Below are 12,877 nucleotides of genomic sequence, written 5' to 3'. Positions count from 1 at the left end.
TGCAGCCCATCTACATTCAACAGATGAAGTTAGGAATTTTTTATAAGGTATGACTTTATGTTTTTTTCTATAGAATTTACACTACAAGATTCTTATAGGATTTGTTCATGTTCCTATGAATCAAACAATATGTGTATGAAATTTTCCTATAATATTCAAATTCTACACAATTCCTATAAAGTTCCTATGAATCAAAGGAGCGCTTAGTTCTATTCCCCCGGAGGCTCTGTGCGACGCAACCTCTGGGTCACGTGTCGTCCAATCCATTGGATCTCTCGGCTATTAGTTCGCCACATCACCCAACTCGTACATCCAAAATGGTGTCATTTTTGGCATGAATTGTTGATATTAGCAAGTTTGTTAGCTGATTTGCTACCTTGTTGGTTTACTACTGTTGCATAACTACGAACTATTTGCTACTTCATACTTATAGTAACAGTACATTGAATTTGCTGCAGGGCGTGATAGTTTACTCTCTAGCATGCATGGGATGTCCATTTTTGCTATATAGTTTGCAGGTACTTTTGTTATTTTTCTACTAAATTATATGTAATTGCTACGTAGTTAAAATGTTTTACTTTAGAAGTTGTTTATTACTTGTGTGCATCTGCTACATAGTTTCAGATGCTCCTCTCTTTTATATTTTGGAGGTCCTTATAGTTGTTGGTTGTTAGTGGTACTTTGCTACATAGGTTTCAATGTTTAGGTTTCTTTCCCTTTTGGAGGGGATCGTCACTGGGTCTCGAAGGACCGTTTTGCTGCCAAGCGTCTACATACTCTTGCCACGGAATTTGTTGGTCTCAAGGGAACAATTATTGAAGAGCAGAACGCATTTAGAACATTGTTGAATATATATTCATTGAACATTCCTAATGCTCTAATTGACTTTGTTGCTTCTCATACAAGCCCTGGGTTGCGGGAGTTTAAGTTCCATAAGAAGAGAATAGTTTTCACAAGAGAGATGGTGAGAAAAGTTTTTGGAATTCGATGTGGCAATCGTCTTGTTGTGCAGAAGAAGGGTGAGCATCCTGAGCTGCGCCAGATGTACATTGAAGAAGGACAGTCCAGGCCTTTCATCCAGCATGTTGTTAACTTGTTGAAGAACTGTGATGTTACTGAGAGTAGCCAGGAGGCAGAGTTCCTAGCTTCGGAAGTGTGGGCGTTGTCTCATGAGGAGGAGAGGGAGCACCGCCTCACCATGTGGCATCTCGCTGCCCATGAGGCCGATGAGCTTGCCAGTTTGCCATGGCGAGATATGAAAAGGCGCATCTAGATCTCGTGCAGGCGGAATACAAATTCTATGCTGCGAGGAACGCAGTGGTTAAGAAGATGGTCGAGAAGAACAACAAGGAAGGTGAGGCTAGCCCCTCGGCAGTGAAGCCGGAGGAAGACAACTGTTTTATCTGGGCATTGACTTGGGAGGCCCTCACGCGTGGTTTCGATGAGGAGTAGGGTTCTGTTTGGTACTTAGATGAGTCGAACTATGTAGGATGATCTTTGTTTGAATGCGCCATAGTTTCTATGTTTTAATGTGTCAAAATTTGAGGTTCCAATGTTTGAATTTGTTGGTTGATGCCGTATTTTCCATCATCTGGAAAATAGAGGGAAGCCTGCCCTAAAACTTATTTTATCTGCCATATTTTACATCATTGTTGGGGTTTTCTCTCCATCTACATCTCCCAAGTTATGCTAAGCCCTCATGCAAAGTTCCACTGTATCCACTCGACACGCCCTACTCCCCTCCATATCAGGGAAAATGTCTCGTCCACCACTTACCATTGCAAGTACTCGCACATGCAACTTAGATGGAAAACTGAGATACCAGTGGCGTAGGAAATGAAATGGGCGTCACTGGTAGCCGCCAATGCCAACATCGAGAATCAGGAAGATCTGCTAAGTTTGGACTCGCATTAGCTGTCCATTTTTGTGGTCTTCATCAACAAGATGGACATGGCTAGCCAGGCCTTCTTCCACATGGGGGCATTACTCGTCGAGAGATGTTCTCGGTCTATTCGCTTGCTTTGCTGGCAATGAAACTTTAGGTTAATCTGATTTTGACCGCTACATTTTATTATGTTTTTTGGAGATCTTTTCTTGATTTAGTGTTTTTGTAAGCAATAAATTATAGTTAATCTATTAATCCATTTCCCCTCCAAATGTCTATTTAAGTAATTCATCTTTCATCAACGACTAATCTCCAACTTAAGTATGTCCTTGTACGCAGAGATGGAAACGGCAACCACGTGCTAAGGTATCATATATGATAGAAATTGGCGACTCAATTCTAATGCAGCCCAGCCCTGAAGAAGGTGCTAACATGGCGGTCGAAACGTGCAAATTAGACCGACGAAGCCAGAAGGAACAACTCACTCAGAACCGCACAGTATTGGACGACAAAAAGATCAGATAAGATGATGCTGCACCTGCTCTTCCCGCGGATATTTTTTTAAAACCGAAGGTCCGTAGACCCAACTTTATAAATAAAGCAACAACACCAACATTGTCTTACATCCAGCCACACAGACTCACGCCACACACGCGGAGAATAGTTCGAGTACAACACATCTAACACAAACTGCCCCCAAGCACCAGTATAAAGTACGGGGGAGAGGATACAAAGCCCTGAAGCAGGTCGAATCTGCTACGGTGCTCTAGTCCTTGCGTGGAGCCTCCTGACCTCGTCCACCGCCATGTCCAGCAACGCTCGATCCCTCGGTCTGACCAAAACCCTCCATGACTGCATATGAAGCAACATATGGAAGAAAGCGTCAGCTGCATTGCCGATCAAGTTCCCTTCAATAGTTAGCTTATGGCAGCTTATCAGAGGGAAGCTCCCCAAGCGAGCAGGTGGCAAAGAGGCATGGTCCGTCCAATGGCCGTTGCGCACTCTGTGGAGAGATTGAAGACTCCAACCATATTTTCTTCACATGCCCAATGGCTAGCTTCATGTGGGCTAGGGTTAGGGAACTCCTACTTTGTGATTGGAACCCAGCAGGGGTCGGTGATTTCATTGCCCTAGCTTAGGCCCCCTTCGTAGATTAGTTTGGTTCACCTTTGCGGCTCTTTGTTGATCCCTTTGGAACATTAGGAATAAACTCTTCTCCTACGCTCACATAAGTAGCTAGCCATTTCATTCCCAATGCCTCTTATATCTACACCTTGCCAGCATCATTTGGCTTTCCCATCGTTTTGTCCTATGTTTAAATGGACTTTGATCCAAGATATGCACTACTATTACCACAACATTGCAAATAAAATGTTGTGTTGCCAATGTGTGCAATCGTACTGAGATGAAGGATTATGTTGTCTTCTCAAGTGAAGATGAGGGGGTATATATATTAGAGTTTGGTGGCCCATTTGATTGCATCGGTATCTTTATCTTCAGTATTCTTTAAATGTTTGCATAATTTTTTGAATGCGAGTTGGTCCACAGGCGGAGTGATGGTGCAGACACCTACTCAGCTCAACTCCTCCCCGCTTCCATCAGATTCGAGATTGTTATCATGTAGTGCCAACAAATTGTCCCGCAGCCTACCCAACAGGATCCTCATCAAGAACATGGACATGGCTAGCCAGGCATTCTTACATCATGGGGACCTCTCTCATTGAGAGAAGTTCTTGGACGATTGGCTTGTTTTGCTGGTACGGAATTCTAGCTTGATTGGTTTTGAATGCTTCTCCCAGTTCTGTTTTTGAAAAATATTTTCTTCATTTGATGTGGTTGTGAGCAATAAAACCAACTAATCTAATCCATTTACACCGTTACACGTCCATGGTTCAGTTATGTTATCGTTCTTTCACCCTCGATCGATCACTGATTTTGGCCTCTCAATTTGATCCCTGCTACCACTGTTACTTCTTTAAACATCAAAACGAGAGAGGCGTTGTCACCAATGCAGTCTTATTCGAACATCACGCTCAAGTCACACGTTTACAAAATATGGAGTCCCTTTTCATCACTATCTCTGAAGTTTTGTTGTTCCGTAGCATGTGAGACGGGTATATTAGTAAAACATACTGCACAGATACATCGGCACCAAAACTGAAAAAGCACAGCCGTTCAACTCTTCAGTTTAGACTGGTATTTATTTTTCCCTGCTGAAATGAAATGGCAGAGCTCCTACCTTTAACAGTCAAAAAAAAAGGTTAGACTGATATTTGTTTGCTACATATTTAATTTAATACGCGATAGTAATTGTATCCTACCCGTTTATCACGTTCAAGGAATTACATTCCGACTGGCTCGCAGGCTATAATACAGGAGTGTAAATTGTGAAATATTGTACAGTACATATATAGGCCATGACGAAAATATTGTTCGCGAAGAAAGGACATTACAAACATGCACTAGTAAGCAGGCGATGGTATTACAGCAGCAGCAGATCGCAGTTCATCTACTACCTTGAATGAAGCAGCCAACTTACTGCCATAAGCACTTTGGAACCTACAGTTCATCTTTAGGTGCTGCTAAGCAGTCCTCATCCCAGAGAAAGGGGAACTTCAGTTTCGCTGCCGTGTGAGGCATACTCCAGTCGTCATATAGAAATCTACAGCAAGCAACATTCCAAGATCAGCAAACAGTATTTAAAGATCATAGATGCATTGCTCGTATGGAGTTGACATGGAAAATCTGAGACAGCTGGGCACAACAGGTATTATCCATTTATCCTAGAGAACATACGTAGCAATATGTCATGTTTCATGCTCATTTTAGTCACCGGTATACACCTTGTATGGTTTGGAAGAAGTCATCGATAATTTGTTGTACTTGTGTGCACTGTACAGTGTAGGTATGCCTCATTGTCACTTTACCATCAACTTTGACCCAGAAACTTATTATAGATCAAATATCACACTTGATACTAGGGAGGCTTACTGCATGCTACAAGTAATGAACCTTAATTACAAAGGTAGCATTGCCTTCTGCCTCTTCTGTTTATGAAGTTTGGTCATGTATGATTTATTGTTACTGCTTTTAGGCATGGCTACAAAGCCATGACAAGAACTCACTACTGTAGGTAAGGCTTATGTAAAATTAAAACTATAATAAGAAATAATATGCAAAAGGTTCACAGTACAGATGAACATCCAGTGTTCATAAAACAAAAGCAAATCGGACCCAAACCCTGTCCAGGTCATTTCTGTAGGCTGATTTAGGCACTATATGTATATGCCCCCTGATCCTCATGTTAAGAAAACTTAACTAGTAGTACTAATACTTATATTTTCTTAAAACTCGAAATGTTGGGTTTTAAAGGAAGAAAAAATTAGTATGCCATTTTTTCCACCTGGAAACAGTTTTTCTTTCAGAATGCACAAGCAGCGGTTTTGGGATAAAAAAATTCTTTTGAGATGGCACTCAGCACAAGCTACTCTACAGACTGCAGTGATGACTATGGACAATTTAATCCAGTTTATCTCGTCAACTACAGAAATCAGCATTCAAGTGAGGTATACATACATTTTCACAGGTGGACGTGATATGATCACAAGAAATTGCAGGTCTTCATGTTCATCAGAATTCCAAACCTGCAACCAAGAGAAACATGGTGAAATCGATTCCCATGCCGCCCAACGAAATCTTGTCATGGTTTCATGACCATGAACATGCTGATCAATAACACCATTGCAACCCTCGTCCTTGCCTGGTGCGGATCATTTACAGGAACCGTGAATGTGCTATTCTGAGAGAAAGGAATCTCTTGAGGTGTCCCTGGGTACGGCAGCGATGTCGACCCCAGCAAGAGTGTGCCTCTCCCTTTGAGGACAACAAAGACCTCCTCGCACGAGTGCCTGTGGATCGGCGTCCTTTTGCCGGCGCTAACTGTCTCAAGCCACACCTCCACCTACAATAAAAAAGCATTTCACATATAAGCAAAAAAGAACAACTCCATCAAGATGTACATATAGTCCAATGCAAACTGACAACAGAAACCATATCTACACATGGCTACATCAAGGTATGCGTAAATTGGTACTACCATGCAACAGGAAAACTCAAAGTACAGTTTGGTTGTTGGATTCATCCATCCCTCACCTCTTTCATGCCGTGAGCAAGCGCTCCCGCAACGGTTATATGCGATAATCCTTCCAATCCATAGTTGCTCTGGTGCATTTGGTTTATGTCTTTCACCACTGAATTGTCTGCAGACATACAACACTAGGTGCGGTTAGCACTTGCTTGGGCTGTGTGCATCTACTTAATGCAAATGCCTAGAGATGAACAAAGTTTCACTTTCCGAACATAAAAATAAAATATTTAGCACTTGCTTGCTTGAACAAGCATGGTTTGGCTGGATAGGCTGATACAGTAAGTCAGCGCTTACAAGAACTGGGATTTGTTTTGGCTGTTTACACAGCGGATACTGTTAGTTAACACCTGCTAGAACTAAGCTGTCTACTGGACATACAGATAAAACACTCGGATCTGGTGCTGTATTTAATCGGAACCGGCACAAACCTCGTTAACATCTTAACAGGTAATAATGATGAACTTAAGAAATCGTACTGTACGAACTCTGATCCGGCATGTATTTGACCTTGGCAGGTGGTAACGCGGCCTGGAAAGGACGAGGGGGGAAGAGCACAGAACAGACCTCGCGGGCAGGAGGGCTCGGCGACTGGGAGGAAGGCGGCCGCGGCGACGAAGAGCAGCGCGAGGAGAAGCGCGCCTCGGCGGCCGGCGCCGACGAAGCGGGGCCCATGGACGGCGGCAGCAGTTTCTGGTCGGCTCTCCATTTCTCTGGCGCTTTCTCCCCAAAGTCTCCGCTGTTTGGTTCGCCGCACCTTGTCGAAGATTCTGAATTAGTAGTGCGAAGATAACTGTTGTTTTTTCCCCTGCTGACGGCGTGTTGGTTGGTTTGAGATATGGCTTATCAGGTGTACAACGCGATCACTGACGGCGTCTGAAGAGGACATGCGATCGTGATGTCGAAATTGCCAAATCAGCGGATCGCGCAGTGATCGGTAGACTGAGGCACATATTTTTTTCTGTTGAGTTATTGCATATAATTTTAATAATTCAGGAGGAAAAGTCATGAATAAACTAGTTAAGGGTTCAACCATCACAACATGAGAAGTCTATAAACCCCTGAGGCCCTGATCCAAAAGCCACAATCGCATTTTTGTTAACCCGTCAAAATTACATACAACAGCCAGCACAACATCAACATAACCTTGCTCATGATGGGAAAGAATTTGATGGGGCATGAACGAGTAGGGAAAAAACTGAATGATGGTTGTTGATATTTGTAGGAAAACAATAGTGGTGGGACATGCAACTGATTACCCTTCATCGGATATGTATTTTCATCAGTGACTCGCATTTCACCTAAATATGAAAACATTCATTTTCTTGATGCCATTGGAACTCTACATATGGACGCCACCCAGCATTAAAGAAGGCCTCCTAGAAAAAACACTTTATCTACACACAACGTCGGTAGCAAGCGCTCATCTTGAACGTGGAGGTTTTGGGAATCATGCCCTTGACCATAGGCTTCAATGCCGTAGAGATGACATGCAAGTAGAAGTTTTGTCTGATGAGATGCACACATAATTGCATTGGCCTATGTTCATCGACGAAGTAGCTGACTACAAAGAGACCGATGTCCCTCCCCACGCCGAAATCCGGGGAAATTTACGTTCGGATTGGACGTAAATTTGGCGTGGGGAGAACTAGTTTCCCAGCCGTGATCTCAGGCGAAGACGCCGATATAAATTTGAAAAACGGAAACTTGACAAAATACGGCTCAAAACGATCGGATTTAGACTAAATTTAATGATATTTACTATATAGAGGGCGATGTTCATACATAGAGGCCGAATTCGACTATATTTCGAATTCGGTTAGGGGAATACAACTCTAAATATTAAAACACGGCGCTCTACATGCCGAAATGGCGGTAGAACACCGTGTAGTCCAAGTCGCCGTCGCCGCCATCGTCGTCGGAGCCGTCGTCGTCGAACTGCGGCGGCGCCCAAGCCGCCTGGCTGCTGCCTTGGCCGGCGTCTCCCCACCGGCCACTGGTGCGAGGCGGGGACGGTGATGGCTTGTACCAGTCATCGTCGGAGGCTTCGAGGTCGATGATGGGGACGGCGACGCCGGATGGAGGAGTCGCAGGCCGGCGGTAGCGAGCGACGTCCTCGAGGAGCCTCGCCTGCCGCTCCGCCTCCTCCTTCTCCCACTGCTCCCTCGACCAGGCGCAGGCCTGGTCGAGGGGCATGGCGTTCTCGGCGGGGACGAGGTCCTGGAGGGACCTCGCCATGACGGCCTCGAGGATGGCGGCGTCCTCGGCGCTTTCGGCCTCCTCCACCTTCACCTTCACCGTCTTGCACTTCCGCCCGCCGGAGGTGTCGGGTTCGCGCGTGGGGCGGAGCCGTCCTTGTGTCGTCGAGGGCTCGCGGATGAAGATCCCGGCGCCGCCGCGCGCGCGGTTGCTTGATGTCTACGGGTGCTTCTATTCTTGTAGACAGTGTTGGGCCTCCAAGAGCAGAGGTTTGTAGAACAGCAGCAAGTTTCCCTTAAGTGGATCACCCAAGGTTTATCGAACTCAGGGAGGAAGAGGTCAAAGATATCCCTCTCAAGCAACCCCGCAATCACGATACAAGAAGTCTCTTGTGTCCCCAGCACACCTAATACACTTGTCAGATGTATAGGTGCACTAGTTCGGCGAAGAGATAGTGAAATACAAGTAATATGGATGGATATGAGTGGTAATAACAATCTGAATAAAATATGGCAGTGAGTAAACATGCAACGAACGAGTAAATAAACGGAGATTCGATGTTTGGAAACAAGGCCTAGGGATCATACTTTCACTAGTGGACACTCTCAACTTTGATCACATAATAAAACCACTCTACACTCTCTTGTTGGATGATGAACACCACTAATTGTGTAGGGCTACAAGAGCACCTCAATGCCGGAGTTAACAAGCTCCACAACATTCAATGTTCATATTTAAATAACCTTAGAGTGCATGATAAACCAACGCAATCACACCGAGAACTAACATAGCATGCACACCGTCACCGACAGGACTATGAAAGGGGGAATAAATTGCATCAATACCATCATAGTAATAGTTAACTTCATAATCTACAAGAGATCACAATCATAAACTACGCCAAGTACTACACGATGCACACACTATCACCATTACACCGTGGAGGAGGAATATAATACTTTAATAACATCACTAGAGTAGCACATAGACAACTAGATCACAAAGAGAGAGATGAACCACATAGCTATAGCAGAGCCCTCAGCCCCGGGGGTGAATTACTCCCTCCTCATCATGGACACAGCGATGGCGGTGAAGATGGCGGTGGAGACGGCGGTGGAGATGACTCCGGGGGCAATTCCCCGTCCCGGCAGGGTGCCGGAACAGAGACTTCTGTCCCCCGAATTGGAGTTTCGCGATGGCGGCGGCGTCCCTGGAGTCTTTCTGGAGTTTCGTCAATCCGTGTCGAGTTTTTAGGTCTCGAGGGATAATATAGGCGAAGAGGCGGCATCGGAAGGGCTGCGGTGGCTCCACACAATAGGGTGGGGTGACCACCCTCCAGGCCGCGCCGGCTTGTGGGGAGGAGGCCCTGGGCCTCCTCTGGCCTGGCCCTTTTGGCTCCGTGAGTCTTCCAGTGAAATAGAATTTTCGTGATTTTTCTGGATTTTTCCGAGCACTTTGGTTTTTGGGCCTTTTCTGCAAAATAAACAGACATAATAAACAGAAACTGGCACTGTGGCATCTTGTTAATAGGTTAGTCCAATAAATGCCATAATATGATATAAAGTGCATATAAAACATGTGAGTATTGTCATAAAAGTAGCATGGAACATAAGAAATTATAGATACGTTTGAGACGTATCAAGCATCCCCAAGCTTAGTTCCTACTCGCCCTCGAGTAGGTAAACGATAACAAAGATAATTTCTGAAGTGACATGCTATCATAATCTTGATCATACTATTGTAAAACATATGAGATGAATGCAGCGATTCGAAGCAATGATGAAGATAATGAGTAAACAAATGAATCATATAGCAAAGACTTTTCATGAATAATACTTTCAAGACAAGCATCAATAAGACTTGCATAAGAGTTACTCATAAAGCAATAGATTCAAAGTAAAAACATTGAAGCAACACAAAGGAGATATAAGTTTCAGCGGTTGCTTTCAACTTCAACATGTATATCTCATGGATAATTTTCAACACAAAGCAATATAACAAGTGCAATAGGTAAACATGTAAGAATCAATGCACACAGTTGACACAAGTGTTTGCTTCTGGATAGAAAGAATAGGCAAACCGACTCAACAATAAAGTAGAAGATAGGCCCTTCGCAGAGGGAAGCATTGATTACTATATTTGTGCTAGAGCTTTTCATTTTGAAAACAAGAAACAATTTTGTCAACGGTAGTAGTAAAGCATATGTGTTATGTATAAAACATCTTATAAGTTGCAAGCCTCATGCATAGTATACTAATAGTGCTCGCACCTTGTCCTAATTAGCTTGGATTAACACTGATTATCATTGCATAGCATATGTTTCAACCAAGTGTCACAAAGGGGTACCTCTATGCCGCTCGTACAAAGGTCTAAGGAGAAAGCTCGCATTGGATTTCACGCTTTTGGTTATTCTCAACTTAGACATCCATACCGGGACAACATAGACAACAGATAATGGACTCCTCTTTAATGCATAAGCATTCAACAACAGTTAATATTCTCATAAGAGATTGAGGATTGATTGTCCAAACTCGAAACTTCCACCATGAATCATGGCTTTAGTTAGCGGCCCAATGTTCTTCTCTAACGAGTATGCATACTCAAACCATTTGATTGTGAAAACCGCCGTTACTTCGGACAAGACGAACATGCATAGCAACTCACATGATATTCAACAAAGGTAAAAGAGTTGATGGCGTCCCAGAAACATGGTTACCGCTCAACAAGCAACTTATTAAGAAATAAGACACATAAGTACATATTCTTCACCACGATAGCTTTTAAGCTATTTGTCCCATGAGCTATATATTGCAAAGACAAAGAATAGAAGTTTTAAAGGTAGCACTCAAGTAATTTACTTTGGAATGGCGGAGAAATACCATGTAGTAGGTAGGTATGGTGGACACAAATGGCATAGTTTTTGGCTCAAGGATTTGGATGCACGAGAAGAATTCCTCTCAATACAAGGCTAGGCTAGCAAGGTTGTTTGAAGCAAACTCAAGTATAAAACGGTGCAGCAAAGCTCACATATGAACATATTGCAAGCATTATAAGACTTTACATCGTCTCCTTGTTGTTCAAACACCTTAACCAGAAAATATCTAGACTCTAGAGAAACTAATCATGCAAACCAAATTTTAACAAGCTCTATGTAGTTCTTCATTAATAGGTGCAAAGTACATGATGCAAGAGCTTAAACATGATCTATATGAGCACAACAATTGCCAAGTATCAAATTATTCAAGACATTATACCAATTACCACATGCGGCATTTTCCGTTTCCAACCATATAAAAATGAACGAAGCAGTTTCAACCTTCGCCATGAACACTAAAAGATAAAGCGAAGAACACAAGTGTTCATATGAACCAGCGGAGCGTGTCTCTCTCCCACACAAGAATGAATTTATTCAGAGAATGAAAATAACAAAACGAAAATAAAATCACATAGACGCTCCAAGTAAAGTACATAAGATGTGACCGAATAAAAATATAGTTTCAAGAGAAGTGACCTGATAAGTTGTCGATGAAGAAGGGGATGCCTTGGGCATCCCCAAGCTTAGATGCTTGAGTCTTCTTGAAATATGCAGGGATGAACCACGGGGGCATCCCCAAGCTTAGACCTTTCACTCTTCTTGATCATATTGTATCATCCTCCTCTCCTGACCCTTGAAAACTTCCTCCACACCAAACTCGAAACAAACTCATTAGAGGGTTAGTGCATAATCAAAAATTCACATGTTCAGAGGTGACACAATCATTCTTAACACTTCCGGACATTGCTCAAAGCTACTGGAAGGTAATGGAACAAAGAAATCCATCCAACACAGCGAAAGAGGCAATACGAAATAAAAGGCAGAATCTGTCAAAACAGAACAGTCCGTAAAGACGAATTTTAAAGAGGCACCAGACTTGCTCAGATGAAAATACTCAAATTGAATGAAAGTTGCGTACATATCTGAGGATCACTCACGTAAATTGGCAGATTTTTCCGAGTTTCCTACAGAGAACACTGCCCAAATTCGTGACAGACAGAAATCTGTTTCTGCGCAGTAATTCAAATCTAGTATCAACCTTACTATCAAAGACTTTACTTGGCACAACAATGTAATAAAATAAAGATAAGGAGAGGTTGCTACAGTAGTAACAACTTCCAAAACACAACAAAACAGTAGCAAAATAAACACATGGGTTATCTCCCAAGAAGTGCTTTCTTTATAGCCATTAAGATGGGCTCAGCAATTTTAATGATGCACTCGCAAGACATAAGAGTTGAAGCAAAAGAGAGCATCAAAAAGCAAGTTCAAAACACATTTAAGTCTAATACACTTCCTATGCATAGGAATCTTGTACACAAATGAATTCATGAAGAACAAAGTGACAAGCATAGGAAGATAAAACACGAGTAACTTCAAGATTCTCAACATAGAGAGGGGAAACTTAATATTATTAAGATGCATATAACCATGTTTCCCTCTCTCGTAACAACTTTCAGTAGCATCATTGATGAAATCCACAATATAACCATCACTTAAAACATTCTTATCATGGTTCATATGCATAAAGGTATCATTAATTTTGGCGTAAGAAGAGTTCTTCTCATTAATAGTAATTGGAGCAAGATTATTATCAAGAATTTGAACATGGTAA

At 42.9% G+C, this 12,877-nt stretch overlaps 1 protein-coding gene across 1 annotated transcript; it reads right to left on the bottom strand.

The window, feature by feature from the left end:
• Positions 1 to 4,157: 4,157 nt before the first annotated feature.
• On the bottom strand, positions 4,158 to 6,738 carry LOC124655281 (auxin-binding protein 1-like). The gene is made up of 5 exons (XM_047194201.1): positions 6,597 to 6,738; positions 6,038 to 6,144; positions 5,646 to 5,846; positions 5,462 to 5,529; positions 4,158 to 4,547 (listed from the first exon to the last, which is right to left on the bottom strand). Exons 1-5 carry the CDS (start codon positions 6,736 to 6,738, stop codon positions 4,445 to 4,447), a joined length of 621 nt encoding a protein of 206 aa, XP_047050157.1. The 3' UTR covers positions 4,158 to 4,444.
• Between the last annotated feature and the right edge of the window lie 6,139 nt (positions 6,739 to 12,877).

The sequence above is a fragment of the Lolium rigidum genome, chromosome 5 (genome assembly GCF_022539505.1).
Source record: "Lolium rigidum isolate FL_2022 chromosome 5, APGP_CSIRO_Lrig_0.1, whole genome shotgun sequence".
In the NCBI taxonomy this organism is placed as follows: Eukaryota; Viridiplantae; Streptophyta; class Magnoliopsida; order Poales; family Poaceae; genus Lolium; species Lolium rigidum.
The sequence above is the reverse complement of the archived record's forward strand: the minus strand, read 5'-3'. Positions and strand labels throughout refer to the sequence as shown.